This window comes from Botryllus schlosseri, chromosome 7 (assembly GCF_051294905.1).
Source record: "Botryllus schlosseri isolate E-star chromosome 7, Bs_hap1, whole genome shotgun sequence".
Lineage (NCBI taxonomy): Eukaryota > Metazoa > Chordata > Ascidiacea > Stolidobranchia > Styelidae > Botryllus > Botryllus schlosseri.
The window spans coordinates 25,364,426-25,385,870 of NC_137242.1; the positions used below are offsets into that span (position 1 = coordinate 25,364,426).

Genomic DNA, 21,445 nt, shown 5'->3' on the forward strand with positions numbered 1-21,445 from the left:
TACCACTCAACAATAGCAAAGCTAGGCAGCGATACTTTCAGTTATTAGCCTCGGGCGTGCAATACCTTTCAAATACCTTTACAATGCTTGTAAACAAGACATACCGCACAGTGTAATAACTCGCCGCGAAAACACAGGTCACGCATTCGCTACTCTCTCTTACTATAATCCGTTCCTGTCTCCGCAATAATTTGCATTTTGCCGCGTTACAACTAACACAGAGGTGTGCGCGCCGACAGATTTTGACAATGAGATAGATAATCCTAGTTGCACAATTGGACTAATTAGATTGTAGTGCCGGTAATCTCATTTGCGAAATATTACTATGCTTTAATTTCAATTGTGATCTAATTCCTGGTTTACTTGAAAACGCTGCAGAAGATCTGTGCAGCCGAGCTCGGCATGAAGTGTGATTTGATACCGACTCAACTCGATTTTCGTCAGATTTCGTTCTAATCGCGAATTGAATTCATTCACTAAATTTTTACGAAGCAGGTATTCTCAATTCTGATTCTAATGTAACCAATGTAATTATCATTCATCGTGACATAAAACACAGTAAAAAATGAATTGCAAACTGCAAATTTGAGCCTTTCCGTTGGGTCTGAATGAAAATAATGCCACACGAAGCAAAGACACTATTTTCATATTTTATAACAATAACCGTGACTTTACCATTTAGTTACAATGAAGGTAGTTTCCACAAGCATCATTATAGATGCTTCGATGCTTGAAACATATTTTGCAAGCTCAAACATCCAAACACGTGGATTCAACACCAGAGCCGAAGGCAAATTTTTATTAAAAACTTCAAATTGACCTCGATAAAAAATCATTATTTGTCATACAGAACTTGAGAAATAAGTATAGTGAGAATAATAAATAATCTAAAAATAAGACAATTGAGTCCACGTCATATTGGTTTTACTTTTGAATCTAGCCACAAACAATATATTCAACTTCGAAAAACTACTGGATTTACAAATTGTGTGACTAGAACTAAAACTATTTACTTCTCAAAACTAGCGACTAGAACTAGAACCAATGACCTTCGAAAACCAGCAACTAACTAAGAACGGATAACATGAATTGCTGGCTTGGAAACTGGCTAAGAATTTGGGTTTCGAATTTGAAAGGGGGAAGGGTTTCGACCCCAAAATTCACCCTGGCCACTGTTAGTAGGTGACTCTCGGATGACTCTGGTCTAGCACTAAAACTAAAACTAGAATGAGAACCAGAACTACTGAAAAATCAGTAGTTAGTTGTAAACTATCTACATTTTCAGTTTGAACAAGTCTGGCGACGACAACTCTTGAAAAGGCAACTGAAAAGTCCTGGAGTTATAATAACACTGCAACGGCTGTTGTAATGAAAGCAATCTTAAGAGTACCAGCAAGTCAAAAACCTGATTTTCGGATAGCCCCCCCCATCCCCACGAAATTTTAACAGTCGCTAGATGTCGCTATGCTATACACACAAAAATCAAAAATGTTTATTCTACCCTGCAGATTTTGGATTTGAAGGAGAAAAAATGCACCGACACGGGGAATGCAAAATCTCAAAATTGTGAATCCCTTTTTTCAATCTAACGCCTTTTTTTAAGCAGTACTAGGACAGTGCTGTGTTATGCTAAAGGAATGTGTGCAACCCCTTTCGGAGAAATTTCAAAATTTCATATTTCAGGTAATTTTTTCAAAAAGTTTGCTGTGAAGCTCTGTAATTCAGAGCAAGATAGACCAAGGCCAAACGACTCTTAACATAACATAGGTCTCGATGTTAGCTTTTCAAAAAACCCGGAGTGAATACTATACGACATATATGTCACACTAATTTTTGATTTACCATGAAGCTGTTCAACAAAATTTTACAATGGAGAAAAACGCTAACATTTTACCAGCAACAGAAAATACTAAACCGGTGCAGATGAAAATCGAAATTAAGAGGTTTAGTTATGTTTTGGGTAAGATAAGGCAAGAGTATAGGTACTATGTTGATACTTCAAGCCCCCAAGAGAAAAATTGTAAATTTTGATGTTTTTTCTAAATTTTGACTTGCTAGACCAGTGATTCCCAAGCGCGGCCCCCAGATGGCCTTCTTGCGGCCCCAAAAATATATTAAGAAATCGATTTATGACAAAAAATAAAATTTATATTTATAAAATACTCTTGCTTGGCTTGGCCTCTGTAGTTTTTAATTATAGAATTGCAGGAAAGTTGTGAGTATAGACTGCTAAAGTTACATCACTGCTGTTTCAATGCAATGTGCCCTAACTTTCCAGTTGAACGAGCAGTAGCTATAGATATAAATATGTATTGATAACTTTCAAAACCGGAGGAAAATCCTGAAAAAATGGTATTTTTTCCCACTTCGTTGTCGCTTGACTAAAAATGAAAAAGAGGCTCAACTCCCGGAAAATACAGTTTTTCTTTCACATTAACAGTAGGTTGACTGAAATAAAAGGTCAACTTTCCGGTTCAGCTCCCGAAATAGCCGCCGTAGCGTTCCTACAGTGCTGACTTAATGTATAGCAGTCGAATTTGGCCCTATATGTAACCAAAATCCTCAAAAAAGAAGACAAAATCTCATAAAAGAAGACATTTGGGCGTCCTCCGAGGACACTTTGAAAAAAATCAAAAAGGAATACAAATCATCTTAAAAGAGGACATATGGTAACCCTATGAAAACTAGATGTGCAGCACATGACTCACGGTTGAATACGCCGAGATGCATACTGCTTAGCCGGGTAAAAGCAGCATAATTGGTAGTCCTATAGTAAGGGCCGTAACTGCCGCACCCCAAACTCCCCAATTGAGGGGGGGGGCGATCTCGAAGGGGGCCCGAAATTATTTCGTGAATTAGCATAAATTATAGAGTATTTTTTGAAAATTTACGCAACTTTTTCAAAAATTATTCGCGCTAGGCGCGATTTCAATTCGCCACATATCTTGATTATTGGCTACTCTTCCCCAAGAAAAAATACGCAAGATTTATAGAAATGGGCATATCAGCGTTGGCCATGACCGCACCACAACGCACCAAGACATATAACGTTTTAGGCCATGTAACATGTGACTCCAAGAAGTGTGCCAGAACGATCGGCAGCGAGAAAGCCTTGGCCGTAAAGGACTGCTTTTATGCTGACCAAAAACTTCGTTATATATACAAAATACAGATAGGTTTAATCGTCCATATAGGAGCCTAAATGACTGGCGCCGAATGGTCTTGTCTTGGCAATCTAAACCTCACAAGACAAATACCATCCCGCAGGAAAGAAAATTATATGCCAGTGACGAAATACCAATCTGAAATCGTGTGATCTTTCAGTTTAGTAGGTTTGGGCAATTCTACATTTTTTGATATAGCAGACAGGAGGTCACAAAATAACATCATGTAAAGAAGTCATACCTGGGGGTCCGCCTACCCGAAGATGTTCAATTTTACGGGGTCTGCAGTTTCAAAGACACCTCTCACTCAGCTCTATCGGTAAATCTGATTACGTGGGCAAAGAAGACAACCATGCAATTCCCGATCTTATTCACCGATTTTATCATGAATTATCGAAATATTCGCGCGTCGCGCTGTCTCACTAAACAGTACAACTTTAATTTCGTGGCAAAAGCGAACAACGTGATGCGGGGTCAGTTTATCACCCTATTGGAGCTCGGGGTCCTGACGAAGTGCTGTTACGTTCCTGCCAACGGGTATACCCCCGGAGATGTTTAATTACTATTGAGGGGGCCTATACCTTTTCAAACACACCTCACTCAGCTCTGCCGGTAAATCAGATTACGTGAACAGAGACAGGATGATAATTGATAGCAATACATGCAATTCCCGATCATATTGACCGATTCAGTCATGAAACTAAAGAAATTTCTCGCGCTTCGCGCGTTTAGGCTAGAAAAGCTGATTCACTCAACGGACACCCAATGCAGCAGTAAGTAGCGGTAAACAATGTACAGTTTTGAAATCTCGTCAGGGCAATAAAACTACTCCGAAATGGTCATGGTGACTGTTTGGGTCCGTTTCATAGCCGTAGTATTCGTGCGGCCCCGACCGTACTCTGAAATTCTAAATTTGGCCCTCGCACCGAAAAAGTTTAGGAACCACTGTGCTAGACTCTTAAAGTTCTATACTAGGAATGGGCTATTTCCACTTGAATATACAAATTTTCAACGCAAGACTCACAGAAAACGTGTCCGATTCGCTGCTTCCCAAGAACGTCATCGATTCCGATCTGCGAAAGAAGGTCTTTTGCGGGTGCGCGTACGACCCGGCCGGGTCTATTTTGCGCTGGGCGTTTGCGATGATGCCTCCCACCAGCACGTCGCTGACCGCAATTGAAAACAACTCGTCCTGCTGAAAGAGTACGTCAAGTATAATGGCCCGACAATGGTCAATGTTGAAAATTGTTCCATCTCGCGTATTAGGTACGCAAGGAGAAGTAGGGTAGTAAATTTATACTCAATTACTAAATAGAAGTAGTAATTTGAAGAGCTTCTTCGAGGTACAGAACTTTAACATACAATTGAATAGTATTGATTCAGGGCTGTAATGACTCAAGTCACGATTTTCTGGTGACTCGAGTCATTGCGCATGACTCGAACCAAGTCAAATGACTCGAGACTCAGACGACCGAAACCGACATTTCATTGTAATTTTGAAGAATAGTAAAGTTACCACACTATTGGGATTTTGTCTAATGGTGCTGGTTCTTGAAAATGCGACCAGAAAATGCTGAAAGTGAGGAAAATTAGTATATTATAAAGGTATCGCTAAACGGAGTTTTATAAAGTGGATTTAACAAAACTTTATCTGGATAGTGAGCAGTCAACACAATGACTTGGACTCGAGTCATACTACAACGAGTCGGACTCGACCCTCTGCTCGATGAATTGGACTTGACTCGGTGGTGAATTGAAAATGACTCGATTCGACTCAAGTCACAACTATAAAAGTGAGATGGACTTGTGACTCACAGCGCCTTGTGACATGGTTACAACCCTGATTGATATTGAAATAAACCCGAATATTTTTGGCTGACTCTCGTCAGGGGCAATCGTCAGCAAATTTTCCCGTCAACCCCATAAAATTGTTAAGTTTTCTAAAAGAACGATGCTTAACAATTTTTGCTCACTTCCAGCCGGTAAAAGCAAAGTTGCTGCGGTGGAAAAAGTTGGAATTATAAAATTATGAATGAAAAACTCAAACCACTTCGCTCCTACTGGTTGGAATTGCGTCAAATTTATCTTGCATCGTTTTTCTAGAAAACTCAACAATTTCATGGGGTTGACAGAAAAATTTGAAATATCTTTTTCAAGTTCAAACTCCTGTGCGTTCACATCTACCAGTTTGGTGCACAACGTTTTTTTAGGCGACCTAACAAGTTAATCGGCGAAGCCCCCGGAAGCCAGAAAAAAGTTTATTCTTGAACAACCCAGCCGGCAGCTATGTTGATGCGCTAGTCCCCGGAATCGGAGGTGGGTCTATTGCAATTTGCAGAATACATCCTCGCATACATTTCTTATGATAATTCACTCGTGAAGATGACTAATTGTATATGGAGGAGGATTTGGTTTAAAATAAGCCACTTTAGCTGTCCATCCTTGATCCTATTCATAACGAAAAGTAGGTTATAATAAGGAAATACAATTTTAACTAGCAAAGCATGTCTTTTCTATTACCTCATCCAGCGGTTCACTTTTATTTAACCAAGTGGAAACTACAAACAGGATTAAGCTCTCCACTGGTCATAACCTGTGAGTCATAATAGCCTTAGTCACCGCATGGCTGATCATCCGCAACAACAACGGCTTGACTAATTACAGCTGAATTTGGCTGCTTCTCATTACTACGAAATCTGTTGCCTTGATAATTTTTCGTACCAGCGGGATTTTTCAATAAGTGTTTGCCAATGGCGGTATTTAAGGCCTTAGATTGCCGCGCATCAAGCTAGTCCAAGTCAATGTGTTATGACTCAAGTCTCAGTCCAAGTCATTGTGTCAACTGCTCAGTTTCCAGTTAAAGTCTTGTAAACCCACTTTTGTAACTCTGTTTGGTGATATCGAATGGTTCGCATTTATAATATACTCATTTTCCTCACTTTTAGCAGTTTCTGGTCGCATGTTCAAGTACCAGTGCCGTTAGACGAAATCCCAATAGTGCGGTTACTTTACTATTCTTCGAAATTACAATGAAATGTCGGTCTTGGCCGTCTGAGTCTCGAGTCATATGACTTGGTGCGAGTCATGCGCAATGACTCGAGTCCAAGTTGAGTCAATGCCCAGATTGACTCGAGTCGGACTCGAGTCATTACAACCCTGCTAAAAAATAGTACATTGAACGCTCTCTTATTCAAAATTTCATGCTGGTGACGTCTCATTTTGTGAGACGATTGTTGATATGCAATGTTCTCCCCAATTCACCACTAGTTGCAGACGATTACCCCTGACGAGTGTCAGCCGAAAATATGCGGGTCCATTGCAACATCGATATACTATTCAATTGTATATCGCGAAGCAACGTACCGGCATATTCACATCCTGCTTCAAAGGCGAGCTGTCTTCATTATCTTCATCATCCGTGGTACAATACCCTATATGCAACGCCGACGCCATCCTACGGTCCTTCTCCTTACGGTCCGACTCCACCGTCTTCTCATTGCCCTCCGACACGGGCAGGGTCCTACGCAGGTAAAACACGAGCGCGTCCAGGCAGTAAGCCACGTGCTTCAAGGCAGACACGTTCACCACGGGCAGGTAGCCGCCGTGTTCTCCGGTGTGGCCCCGCATCAGAGAGAGTGCGTACTTTAAGAAGTCCTGCAACAGGAATAATCAAGTGTCACTACTAGCAGGCGCTCAGCCAGCCGAGAGAAAAGGGGGAGAGCTAAATCAAAGATGAGAGGAAGGGTATTTCGAAAACAGACAATGTTCAGAGCCGCATTCCAAACTTTGCTGTACATATTCCTGCATGAAAACACTCGAGCAGATAATTCAAAAGCATGCAGATAGACTTCTATAGATTATATGTCGGTTATTTTAGCATTGATGGACGCAGATTGGCGAGTGCTGCACATTGAAATAAAACTGAAAATGCATATCATTACCACAACAGCATAGGCCTGCTGTTATGTCGTTATGTGATAGCTCTTCATACATTCCAGCACTTGATGCACAAGTTTGCGGGGGATCGTATTAGATTAATATTACACTTACTGCAATTTATATTTGACTATGAGCTGTCGTTTTGATGTTACTGAAATTGGGTCGAAATGTACTCTTCACAGAGACGATATATAAAGGTGTAAGACCAGCAAAAGTCAAGATATATCCTTATCTGACAGATTTTCATCCATGCGTTTGACGCTACTCTGGGAGAATTCACTTTCCCGGTTTTCAGAAGCGGACTTGGGCGGCTTTAGACATACCTAACATCCCCCATTTAAGCGTTCATACACAGAAATTGACTATGACTATTCAAACAAACAAACAACTGCCGTCTATCATATTTTTGTGGCACATTTAGAGGTCGATCAGAGCCGCAAGAAGGGTATCGTGGAGCTGGGTTGGGAATCACTGATTCTAACAGATCAATCGAGTTAAATCTACGTGCAAATGTCAATGCAAGAAGGATCAGATGTTAACGAAGCAGGCAAAGTATCATTTCACAAATTAGATTACGGTCCCTACCTGACGAGATTTGCTCGAGTCTGCTTCTTGCTCCCGCGCCGATCTCGAGTACGACGATTTTGAGAACATCGTCACGCCTCCGGGGCGCTCCAAAAACGACCTCACTGAACAGAGAACGGGACAAGTAATTAGTGAACGAGGGAAAATATTTCCGTGTAGGCCTACGCCGGGGTTGTAACGACTCGAGTCATGGCTCGACTCGCAATTTTTCGGTGACTCGAGTCAATTTTTCAAATGTGTAAAATGACTCGAGTCATTGTGCGTGACTCGAACCGAGTCATCTGACTCGAGACTAGGACGGCAGAGACAGACATTTTATTGTAACTTCGAAGAATAGTAAGTCACGTAATGACTTGGACTCGGATTTGAGTCACAACACTATGACTCGGACTCAACCCTCTACTACATGACTTGAACTCGGACTCGACTGGCGAAATGAAAATGACTCGAAATGACTCGAGTCAAAACTATAAAAGTGAGATTGACTTGTGACTCGGAACCTTGCGACTTGGTTACAACCTTGTTCATAAATTAGCGAAATAAATTAAAAAATTTCAAACTACACTAGAATTTTATCTCAAACCAAAAAGACAACAGCAAATTTCTCATAAATTTAAAGTTCCTATTCTTTGTTTCGAGTCGCATGCTTTTACCGCAATGCCATTCCAGGTTCAACGGTCCGCAAAATCTATTTTTGAGTTTTACCAATCTGTAAACCGAAAACACTGAGATCCATTTCGCTAGATATTCTCTACTCGAGCATCAGTCGTATTCGGCCAACGAGACGGCCATACTTACTGCTTCGACTTTGCGTGGGCGCCACGGTGGGACCGGGGCTACCGGCCAGCGACAGGACTTGGCCGTATCTCAGCTGAGCCTCGGTGGCGTCTACGACGGTCAACAGCCATTTCCACGTCTCGAATAACGTGCGGTCCGCAAAGTCTTTCAAGCCGCGGACGTCCTAGGAAAAGCCGGGAGTTCATTCGATAAATTCGGACAGCGTTTAAAATGGGAACGCGACGCACTAAAAAAATCCGAGCATTCTCACCTCACAATTGATGTCGAGAAAAGTCGACAAGGGCGCAATCTTATGATCTCCCTGCCACGTCGAAGATATCAGCTTGGCGGCTTCGCGAACGCAGATTCCAAACGCACGCGCCAGCTGGGCATTGCTGGTCGTCGTAGTGGACTGTTTTGATGCATTGCTGGAGTCACCTATGGAAAGGTAAGGAAATCTATGCTTACGACGGGTTACATACATACATATTACAAATTCGAATTTGTGACCAGGGAAAACAGATATGCTACGAGAATGAGACAGTTGTTGAGCGATCGAGTCAAGACTCGGGATCGGAAAAATATAAAATTTTCAGCTTTGCTAAGTTGGATAAGAATTAGAACTGTAGCTGTAGTTTTTTCCAAATTAGATTAGAATTAGAATGATAGCTACACAGCTTTTCCTGAATTAGATTAGAATTAGAATGATAGCTACCCAATTTTCCCGAAATTTGATTAGAATTAGAGCTACCCAATTTTCCCGAAATTTGATTAGAATTAGAATGATAGCTACACCTTTTTTCCCTAATTAGATGAGAATTAGAATGACAGCTACACAGTTTTTTCCAAATTAAACTAGAAGTAGAATGATAGCTATACAGTTTTACCCAAATTAGACTAGAATTAGAATGATAGCTACACAGTTTTTCCCAAATTAAACTGGAATCAGAATGATAGCTACACAGTTTTCCCCAAATTAGATTTGAATTAGAATGATAGGCTACACCAGTGGTTCCCAACGTGGGCGATATCGCCCCCGGGGGGCGATTTGGCGGTCTAGGGGGGCGAAAATAACGAAGGGGGCGATAGGGGGGCGAAAACGGACGAAGGGGGCGATGGCGTGTTAAAACAGCTATATGGCGTCAGGACCGTAACTACCGCACCCTAAACCCCCCCATTTGGGGGCTCAAAATTATTTTGTGAATTAACATAAAATGTATAGTAATTTTTTAGAAATTCATGCAACTTTTTCAAAAAACTTTTCGCGCTGCGCGATTTAATGTTGTCATGTATCTTGATTTTGGGGTACTCTTTCTTTAACAAAAATACGCATGATTTTGGAAAATGGAGACTTCGGCGTCGGCCATTACTGCGCCACAACAGACCAAGACATATGAAGTTATAGGCCATGTAACATACGACTCCGAGAAGTATGCCAGAACGATCAGCAGCGAGAAGACCTAAGCCGAAAAGGAATGCCCTTGTGCTGACCGAAAACTTCGATATATATAAAATATACATATATGTTTAATTGTCCATAGACGCCTCAATGGCTGGCGTCGAATGTTCCTCTCCTGTCGATCTGAACCCTGCAGGACAAATGCCATCCCGCAGAGAAAAATTATTTACCAGTCAAGAAATACCACTTTGAAATCATGTGCGTCTTTTAGTTTGGTACGTTCTGGCGATTTCCATAAAGTTTGACATAGCAGATATAGGAGGTCACGGAAAGGCATCATGCAACGAAATCAATATAACAACGGGTCCGCCCAAAAATGTTAAATTAATATTTAAGAGTCCTACTTTTTCCAACACACCAGACTCAGCTCTACCGGTGAATCTGATTACGTGAGCAGAGAGAGGATAAAAAATTGGTACCAATATATATGCAATTCCCTACCATATTGACCGATTAAAACATAAATTAAATAAATTTGTCATTCTTCGCGCGCTTAGCCAAAATACGGTGACTCACGAAACAGTACATGAAATAGGGTATAGCTGATAGGTAGCCGAAAAGGTCGAGTCGAGCTTCAAAAGGGGGGCGATGAGTCGAAAAAGGTTGGGAACCACTGGGCTACACTTTTCCCAAAATTAGATTAGAATTAGAATGATAGCTACATCATTTTTCCTAAATTAGAATGATAGCTACACAGTTTTTCCCAAATTAAACTGGAATTAGAATGATAGCTGCACAGTTTTCTTCAAATTAGATTAGAATTAAAATGATAGCTACCCGCAGTTTTCCCCAAATTAGATTAGAATTAAAATGATAGCTACCTACAGTTTTCCCCAAATTAGATTAGAATTAGAATTAGAGCTACCCAATTTCCCCCAAATTAGATTAGAATTAGAATGATAGCAACACATTTTTTCCAAATTAGACTAGAATTGAAATGATAGCTACAAAGTATTTTTTTTTAATTAGATTAGAATTAAAATGATAGCTACACAAATTTTTATCCGAATTGAACTAGAATGGAAATGATAGCTACACAGTATTCTTTTAATTAGATTAGAATTAAAATGATAGCTGCACAGTTTTTATTCCAAATTAGATTGGAATTAGAATGATAGCCACACAGTTTATCCCAAATTCACTGGAATTAGAATGATAGCAACAGTTTTTCCCAAATTAAACTAGAATTAGAATGATAGCTACACATTTTTTCCCAAATTAGATTAGAATTAGAATGATAGCTACACATTTTCCAGAAATTAGATTGGAGTTAGAATGATAGCTATACAGTTTTTCCCAAATTAGACAAGAATCAAAATGATAGCTACACCTTATTTTTTTTAAATTAGATTAGAATTACAATGATAGCTGCACGTATTTTCGGAAGTCCCCAGTGAAATTAGAAAAAATAAATTACTCATTTTTAAAAATAAATCGAAAATTTTTAGAGCCAAATTTGTTACGCATCGTTTCTGTAGGCAGCCTGACAATGTCATGACGTCCCCCTTGAAATTTGAAGACATATTTTTAAATAAATCAAAATATTTTTATGAAAAGCCTGATATGAGTCATTTAAAAAAAGACTCGTGCGGTACTGCAGTGCAAAAGTCACTCACCGTCCATCATGCTCGCATTATTCCTCCTCACCCCTACATGCGGGTGGTCCGAATACATCATCCCCCTCGGAGAATCCCTTTGACCCGCCCGTCCAGTCCCGCTTCCTTCCGCGGCCCCTCCGGCCGCACCCAACGCCCATCTCATCGACTGCGGCGCCTGGGACAGCGTCGAACGCCGGGCCCTGGTCGCGGGCCTTTCTAGCGCGGAAATTTGATCGCCACGGTAACCGGAGTCTTCGTCTTGGTTATTTTCGTCGTCGTCATCGCTGCTGTTGTCGTCGTCGTTTTCCGGTTGTGTTCTCGCGTTTGCGTTTGCAGATTCTTGTTCCTCCTCTTCGTCGTTGTCGTCTCCGTCTTCCGTGTCGTCTTCTTGATCGTCGTCGTCTTCGTCCTGGTTGTTGTCGGAGATCTCGCTGAATACGAGAAGGGGATGGCGCGCGTCGCCTTCGTTGTCTTCCTTGTCTTTGTCGTCGTTTTCCTGCGGAAAAAAATGGAAATTAAACACCCGCTACAAGTCACCTGACCTTTTTACACTCGCCAGCGTGTCACGCGCTAAAAATTTGCACCATATGGAGCAGTATTCTTGCAGCATGCAGGGTTGTGACGACTCAAACGCGTAAAATGACTTGACCTGAGTCAATTTGTGTTTGAGAGTCACAACACTACGACTCGGACTCATCTCTCTACTCACTGACTCGACGGTGAATTAAAAACGACTCAACTCATAACCACAAAAGCGAGATTGACTTGCGACTCGGAACCTCACGATTTGGTTACAACCCTGCACTTGCGACCAAGTCAAATTGTCGCGAACTGAAAATTTGTACCGTAGGCGTCAGGAGAAGGGTTGTGACCAAGTCGCGAGGTTCCGAGCCTCAAGTCAATTTGACTTCTAGAGTTTAGCCTCGAGTCAAGTCGAGTCATTCTCAATTCGCTAATTAGAGCGAAATGTCAGCAACAGACTTGTACAAACTACTGGATTTTCAAAAAGCGCAACTAGAACTAGAACTACTCAATTTTAAAACTCGCAACTAGAACTAGAACTACATAATTTTTAAAATGCCTAAATAAAACTACAACTACTCACTTTACGATATACGCAACTAGAACTCGAACTAGAACTACTCAATTTTCAAAATCCACAACTGCAACTAGAACCAGTCAAGAAACCGACTTGATATGAACTTCCAGTTGCCCAAGTCTGGCCCTGGCAAGCCGGGTTGGAGTTGGGGCAGCACATACCGGCTGGAGTCGGAGTATGTTGAAATGCTCCGACTACGACTCCTTGCACTTGAAATCGAACCGAATGTCACAAAAAATTGCCGTCGCAGTTACAGAAAGTATCAAGTTTATACGTTTTCAAACCATCGCAAACTTATTTTCTAGCAGCGAGTGCATAATTCCTGGGAACCATACGTGTCTAACATATATAATGGATGTATAATATTCCGAGTGGATTCACGGTGATTTTGGAGTCGGAGTTGGTGAACAGGGTGTGATACGGAGTCAGAGCCAGAGTTGGTTGTGCCTTAGGCGCAGTAATAATCTTGTCTACGGCAAATCATATTTCGACGGCAAGGCGTAACCACCCTCTAACTGGACGCCATGATACAGAGTAAAAGGCTTTGACTCAAGCATTCTTGAGTCACTCGGACTATGAACGAAGTGAAAAGTACACGTATACAACTTTTACGACAATGCTGCTTTTCCAACCGATGTGCGCACGGCACAGTATTGTGTTACGTGTTTCATATCCTGTAATGTGACAAACAATGTTTACAGCGTTCCACAGTGGAAAAAAGCATCAAAAATTTATATCTTATTGATATATTGACTCATACTGGAAATGAGGGTATAATTTGAGTACTGGCAAAACATTTCTCATATTCGACTAGAATCATTACATCACACTTACGTCACCGCTGAAGTCCGTCCCGACATCCGTATCTGCGTCGCTGCCTGCAAGAAGCGTTAGATCCATGTCGCTCTCGTCATCGTTATTTAAGTTATTGTCGTCACCACCGTCTTCCTGCGCGTCGTCCTCGTCGTCCATGTCCAAATCCCCTTCCGAGACCACGTCGTTCATGCTGCCCGCGGAATCGACCCGGTCCTGCGACTCCACGTGTTCCTCCGCTACCACGGTGTCGATCGGCGGAGTTTCAACCTGAAACAATTGGCAAATCACGCAAAATTGCTCCTCGCAACTATGCAGGGGAGAGGAGGCCAAGATGAGTCACTTTTCTGATATTTCAACGCCACTCAAAGAGTAACGACTTCCGAGGATTCATTTTGGTACCAATGAAAAGCCTGTGACCTGTACTACTCACGATTACGTCTCGAGTTATCTTGAACAACATACTGATGGATTTCTTGGCCCTCAAACTTCCTTGCTCAAACGTCTCAACTTACCCCCAGGTGAGGGTAAGATGAGACACACTGTGTTCAAGACCAAGCAATTCTCGCTCATTACACCGCCAATTCATCCCAAACGATGAACCAACTGGCAACATCATGAATAAAATATAACAAACATGAGATAATTCACTTTTAAAAAGAGTTTGTACATCATATACGAATTCAAATGACATTGAAAACCAATTATCCACGGGATCTAGCAACAATAAGAGTTTCGTTATCATTTTGTTTTGTAATGTCACATCTGGTACTACATAAATAATCTATTATGTGTGCCTTGAACAGTGAACTTTTAATGGAAAAGCCCTCCGACCCCGAAGGCTTTGTCTCATCTCACCCCCACACTTCAATCATTGTATAAACTTGAATAAAAAAAATTCTGTCCATTACTTTTTAGAGGTAAGAGCATGACTAGAAGGAATCTGTCCATAAGAAAATTGTTCTGTGAAAAAATTGCATGTCTCGTCTTGGCCTCCTACCTCTATTGTTTGTTTCAAGTACTTCTAGTTTCAGTCGCGCATTTAAAAAAAATATTTAGTTTCCGAACATCTAGAAACATGTAGAGCTTCTTGGAGATACAGCACTTCAATACACAATTGAATAAAATATCCATGTTGAAATAAACCAGAACATTTTCGGCCGACACTCGTCGGAGGTCTTCGTCAGCAACTTGCAGAGAATTGTAGCGTTTCAGCAATCTCTCCGACCAGATTATCGACCGGTAACGTCATATTTTGTGAGACGATTGTTGACATACAATGTTCTTATCAATTCTCTGCTAGTTTTTATTTCATTTTTTAGTGCAGTTCATGCCGTCAAAGAGAGATTTTGTGTATAATCTAAAAATGGTTAATTAGTTCAAGCCATCTGTTCGCCTGGATTTATACGATTGTCGATATACAGTGTTCTTTCCAATCCTCAACCAGTTGCTAACAATTACCATTAAGTGGCTATACAGAGTCGGTAGTTTTGAATGTCACAGTAGCAATCTGCTATCGTTGTGTGTTAAAACCTACTAATTTCTCCCTGGCATATTCTGCAATGTATACAAACGCAGTTGTGCTAATGCCGTGTTCATGTCTGTACTGTCCCCACTAATTAGACAACGAGAATTACCCTACCTAGTTCTCCAAGGCTGCTTCAGACTCTGTAGTATGTACAGTAGGGCTGTTTAAAAAAAACTTTTCCTTCAGATTTCACCGGCTACTTCATAAAATTGTTAGGTTGGTTGGAAAAACTCTGCACGCCAACTTTGGCTCATTTCCAAACAGTAAAAGCGAGGTTCTTGCAGTAGATTTGAATAAACTAGAATTGACAGTGACTACCGTAACTATTTAATTATTTATTATAAAGTCATTGAATTAGGAATTTTTTTACTGCAATAACTTCGACTTCAGTGGTTGGAATTGAGCCAAATTTGGTGTGCATAATCTCTACTGACAGACTACCAATTTTATGGGGTCTACAAAAAAATTTTTCAAATTTCATTTTTTATTTTTTATTGATAAATTCAAAACTTTCTACTGCAAGATTCTCGCGTCTACTGGTTGGAATTGAGTCAAAGTTGGTGTGCAGCGTTTTTTTAACCGACCTAACAATTTCATCAAGTAGCCAGTGAAATCTGAAGGAAAAGTTTTTTTTTTGAACAGCCCTCATGCTGATTCGCTAAAACCGCAAAAACTAAAACTCACGTAGGAGTCCTGTTCCACATCATGATCATCATGCTCCTCGTCATCAGCACGAGCATCCAAACTCTCCCAAGGCGCCAAAAAGTCCCGATGGCCCAGAGGGTGTTCGCTGGACAGCGGGGTGAGCACGTTGTCTCGGAGCGCGTCCAAAAACGCGACCCCTGTGGAGATGTCGGAGCGAATGCCGGGATCGACAGGTTCTGATAGAGTCGAAAAAAATAAAAACAAGGTTTCGATAACTTCTTGACCAGGGTTGTAATGATTCGAGTCACGACTCGCATTTTTTTGCCGACTCGAGTCATTTTTTTTTTAATGAAAAATTTTCTGACCAAGTCATATGACTTGACTCGAGTCAATTTTTTTATTGACTCGACTTGCCAAGTCCCAATACTCGGAGTCACATGTCAATCTCACTTTTATAGTTTTGACTCGAGTCAAGTGGAGTCATTTTCAATTCACCACCGAGTCAAGTCCGAGTCCAAGTCAGCGAGCAGAGGGTTCGAGTCCGAGACATGGGGTTATGACTCGAGTCAGAGTCCAAGTCATTGTGTTGATTGCTCAGTTTCCTCGGATAACTCGCTGTGAAATCCAAATAGTGCGGTTACTTTACTATTTTTCGAAATTACAATGCAATGTCGGTCTCGGCCGTGTGAGTCTCGAGTCATATGACTTGGTTCGAGTCATGCTCAATGACTCGAGTCCAACTCGAGTCATTTCCGTTTTTTTAGAAAATGACTCGAGTCAAGTCTAGTCATCAGAAAATCGTGACTCGAGTCATTACAACCCTGCTCGGAACCTCGTGACTTGGTTACAATCCTACATCTGGGCGACATACCCCGTAACTAAAATCGCCTGTTTGATCAAGTTTTCACCGAACACAAATAAAATATACCTTCGTCATGATCAGGCGCCCGTTGCGTCGCAGGCGCTTTAGAAACTGTCGCCGAAGTCTTTGCGCTTGCTTTCTTCTTCTTTGTGGGCTTCGGCTTCTTCTTGCCTGGCGGCTCTTTCGATCGGAAGGGCGGGCTCGCAAACGCCGCCTCGCAGCTGCTGATCACTTCCGCGTTGCTTGTGAGGAATGAGAACTGGACGGTCGGCACGGCAATGCCCAAACGAACCGGGTCGATTAACGCCGTAGCCATTTCCGTGAGTTCCTTGATCGCGACGGGAGCCAGAGCCTGAAGACAAGAAGACAGACGTGACGGTGGAACTAGGCAGACTTCTAGTTTCACTAAACTGGAGAGAAATGCCAGTAATCTAATTTTAAGCTAATTTGTGAATTGTTCCTATGCGCTAATTTTAATTCTAATTTAATTTATCGTTTTCCTGAAAATGATTTTTCGTCCGAGGCATTTTGCAGCGAATTAACAAGAATATTCATCTCGTGCGGGGGGAGTCTGAGGTCTGTATGACTGTACAGTGTACAGTCATAGTAGTTATTTTGAGCCTGTTAGCATAGTAGCTTGCAGGGTTGTAATGACTCGAGTCATGACTCGACTTGACTCTAATCATTTTCTCAAAATACGGAAATGACTCGGCTCGACTCGAGTCAATTTGTGTATTGACTCGACTTGGACTCGAGTCATTGCGCATGACTCGAACCAAGTCATATGACTCGAAAGTCAGACGGCCAAGACCTACATTTCATTGTAATTTCGAAGAATAGTAAAGTAACCACACTATTGGGATTTCGTCTATTGGTACCGGCATTTGAAAATGCGACCAGAAACTGTGAAAATTGAGGGAAATCAGTATATTATAAATACGAACCATTTGATATCACCAAAAAGAGTTATAAAAAGTGGGTTCAACAAGACTTTAACTGGAAACTGAGCAGTCAACACAATGACTTGGACTCGGACTCGAGTCAAAACACCATGACTCGGACCCGAACCTCTGCCCGCTGACTTCGACTCGGACCTGATTCTGTGGTGAATTGAAAATGACTCGACTTGACCCGAGTCAAAACTGTAAAAGTGAGATTGACTTGGAGCCTTGTGACTCGGTTACATCCCTGGTAGCTTGTACTCTGCGAACAATAATCCAACTTTTAAAACTTCACGTTAGTAAAACGCCGTGCTGACTAACATGGACGACGCTCCATGGCTACCACAAAAGAAGTAATATGTTATCTAGTACAAATACAACAACAAATATCACAATTTCATTCCATTTCCAAGTTTTTGCAAATTCAGTAATTCTAATTCTAATCTAATTTGGAAACATCTGTGTAGCACTAATTCTAATTGTAATCTATTTCAGAAAAGGCTGTTTAGCTCTAATTCTAATCTAATTCGGGAAAACTTGTGTAACTTTAATTCTAATTTCAATCTAATTTGAAAAAAACTGTTTAGCTCTATTTCTAATTTTTATATAATTCGAAAAAGCTAAAACTTTTCTAGTTGTCCAAGTCTGGAACTAGGACCCAGAAGTTTGGATTTGTAAAATTGTCTGGAAACTTCGATCAGATTTGAATTGGGTACGTACGCGCAATTTTTTCCAAGTTGGATTAGAATTTGTACGAAGAATTTCAAATACTCTCCAATTTTGTGTGGCTTTCGAATAAATTCCCGCCCTGGATTTTGACATGATTTCAAATAAATTCAGGATAGGATTTGAAACATTAACGTTCATTTCCATTACATATCGATTTTATGTGAAGACTCAAGATTCAGATCACGATTAACTACCACTGCAGGTACGTTCCATGTACAATTTATATTGAACCCCCATATATTTCTCGGCTGGCTACGCACAGGATTCCGAGTCACGACTCACGTTGAAAGCTCTCTGCAGCCTTTTCAGAGGCTGTGACGTCGACAGCGACCTTCCCATGAATTTCGACGAAGAACAGTCAGGACTGGAGCAGATGCTGATCACGATGAATGTCCGCACCAGGGATCGCATGAGTCCGTGGACAATCTATAGCAAAAAGAGGCAGGCTTAATAATTAATGACCAAGTCACTACTAGAGCATTTCCAAGGGCCCAAAAACAAGCTTTCTAGCATAAGCGGTTATCAAGATATGGCATATTTAGCTATTTTAGGCTCGTTCGGTGAAATTGCACCACCACTAGAGGGCGCACAAGCCTGATACCATGATAGAAGTAATTCATCTGAGATTTGAGACCAACTGTCAATGGCAATTTTCGAAATTCAAATTTTTTTTTTCACTCCACCACGTATGCGACCACACGGAGATCATTTGGCCTTTTCCTGACCATAAATCTATTCGCTATTTCAACAGTTTTAGAAGTATCCTAATCAGACAATAGGTCTATTCCGTAACATAACAATTGAGAGAATATAACAAGTTGCTTCATAACACTACGTAATACACCTACATCACAGCATGACAATTACAGAACAGCTAATAGAAATTAACGTACAGATTACAATCCTTTTTGATTACATCTCTTTCGGACATCATAATTCACAGTTTGAAACCAATCATTATGCGGCATCCGCACATTAAATCCAGTGATACAATTTACAGGGCATATTCCAAGTGGATTAGATGATTTTTCAATAAATGTATGAGACCTATAATCAATCAATCATATACGCAATTACATCGAGACGCAAAAATTTCATAGTATTCTAAAATGTACTACCCTGTGTTATTCTATCAACAGTAACTGAACATCGTGTGATCTTGGGGTCAAAACATCATCGATTCACAAAAAGATACTTCTAAGGTGCTGTTCAACATTAAATTTTGTCAAATTTTACCGGCTGCTCGATAAAATTGTTGGGTTGACTAAAAAAACTGCACAGCAATTGTGGCTCAATTCGAACCTATAGAAGCATTACTATATAAGAGGTTTTGGATTAGTTCTGGTTGTGAGTTTTGAAAAGCAGTTTGTACAAGACTGCTCATCACAGCTAACCAGGGTTGTAATGACTCGAGTCATGATTGTTTGTGACTGACTTGACTCGAGTCATTATTTCAAATGCGTAAATGACTCGAAGCAAGTCATATGACTCGAGACTAGGACGGCCAAGACCGGCATTCCATTGTAACTTCGAAGAACAGTAAAGTGACCACATGATTGGTATTTCGTCTATCAGTCCTGATACTTGGAAAAAGGTGCCAGAAACTGTCAAGACTGAGAAAAATTACCATGTTATGAATGCAAACCGTCTATATCACTTGAGCAGAGTTGAAAAACGTGGGTTGAACCTGAATGACATGGACTCGGACTCGAGTCACAACACTATAACTCGGATACGACCCTCCTGAACTCGGACTTGACTCGGTGGTGAATTAAAAATGATTCGACTTGACTTGAGTCAAAACTATAAAAGTGAGATTGACTTGTGACTCGGAACCTTTTGACTCGGTTACGACCCTGTAGTTAACCCACCTTAAAGTCCCGATCCTTGTTCTCTTTCCCGTCCACCTTCTGCATCTGATTGATCAAAGTCTCCAGCATCGTGTCAAGGTACATGACGTTACACTTCACGATAAGACAAAGCAAGAACGCGTCCAGCCTGCTCGCGCCCGTCTGAGAGTACAGGCAGAGTTCCTCTTCCGGCAGCAGAACAGACGAGGCGTCAAACGCGGCCCCGGCAGACTGATTTCGAGCCAACTTCTTGTCGTAGCTGGCCATGACGGTGGAGCGTACGCATTTCCAATTCTGCAGCAAGCTCAGGAAGGCGTCCCGACAAAATCTGTTTAAAATAAGGTCACGGGTGAATTCGCCAGTCGTTAATTTGGCATTGTAAATACGATAGCTAATATTAGTAAAAAGGAAAGGACTTAACATTGCTTCATTAACTTCGAAATGAATGTTTCACTGAAGAGCAAATTGCGGTAATCGGAACTTGGTATTAGAAAGGTAATAACTAGGGCCATTTGAAGTCAATAAAGTCATATTTTTTTTCTATGCATCAGTAAGTCGTGAAATCAATTTTAACGCAAAAACCTCGTCTGTATGAGGTATATTAAGAAAGTTATGAAGTCATATTTTGCTGGTTAGGTCATAAATCAGCTTTTTAAGTTATACGGTCATATTTTTGAGTTATAAAGTCATATCGTTGTATACTTTAAATGAAAAGTGTCAATTCAAGCGGTGATGCAACCAAGCGCTAAGAAAGTAAGGCAGCTACTCGTTGGGGTAGCTGGCTGAATGTTGCTCAATATGATACCGAGAGACTTCCACAAGTTGAAGAAATACACAATGCATAGGCAGGTGAAGGAGGTGTTGCAATGGGCGTCAAAAATTCAGTCAACGATCCAAAGTTGACTAGCCAGTTAACAGAAATATGCCTACACTATAACAATATTTATAATTAATACTCAAAATGGAGAGGCCCACGCTGATCTAAATGCCCTCGATTTCGGGAAAGATCCGCTTGAGCGCAGAAATTACATTAAGAAGCGATTGGACAAAAATGACGTGAATCAAATTATGGAGCTACAAAGATAACGCATTTCACCAGCGCTTTATGCAAAACCGCAAAAGTGTCTGTGGAGTGCTCATTTTCCTTACTAAAGACATTTTACGTCCCAATCCTCACTTCAAAGACTCTAACATTCCACACTACTAGAAACTGCAGTGCAACAATAGTTTAAAAGAGAAATGGATGTGTATTACTGTTATGTTGCGTATGTTTCACTCTTTAGTTCCGTGCGAGTGATGTTGTTCGCTTGTAAAAATACACGATTTTGTCATAAAGTCATATAAAGTCATATTTTCCGAAAAATCAAGTCATATTATTGATTTTTTAGGGTCACATAAAATGGGCCTAGTAAAAACATATGATATATTCGGAAATAAATGATTTAAGACACTTGGC

General features: G+C 40.9%; 2 protein-coding genes across 2 annotated transcripts in view; one reads left to right on the forward strand and one right to left on the reverse strand.

Annotated features, from left to right (window-relative positions):
- The window catches only part of LOC145442888 (ribosome maturation protein SBDS-like), a 397,416-nt gene that overhangs the window by 291,381 nt on the left and 84,590 nt on the right, over nt 1-21,445 (forward strand). The gene's annotated exons all lie outside the window — the stretch shown is intronic.
- The window catches only part of LOC145442958 (E3 ubiquitin-protein ligase UBR5-like), a 77,311-nt gene that overhangs the window by 18,614 nt on the left and 37,252 nt on the right, over nt 1-21,445 (reverse strand). Inside the window, exons 32-42 of the mRNA XM_080320997.1 lie at nt 20,011-20,317; nt 18,422-18,565; nt 16,536-16,821; nt 15,647-15,843; nt 13,456-13,704; nt 11,541-12,018; nt 8,737-8,903; nt 8,487-8,649; nt 7,689-7,792; nt 6,528-6,818; nt 4,189-4,359 (exon numbers count right to left, since the gene is read on the reverse strand). Of these exons, the coding sequence (XP_080177123.1) occupies nt 4,189-4,359; nt 6,528-6,818; nt 7,689-7,792; nt 8,487-8,649; nt 8,737-8,903; nt 11,541-12,018; nt 13,456-13,704; nt 15,647-15,843; nt 16,536-16,821; nt 18,422-18,565; nt 20,011-20,317 (2,557 nt within the window). The remainder of the gene's footprint in view (nt 1-4,188; nt 4,360-6,527; nt 6,819-7,688; nt 7,793-8,486; nt 8,650-8,736; nt 8,904-11,540; nt 12,019-13,455; nt 13,705-15,646; nt 15,844-16,535; nt 16,822-18,421; nt 18,566-20,010; nt 20,318-21,445) is intronic.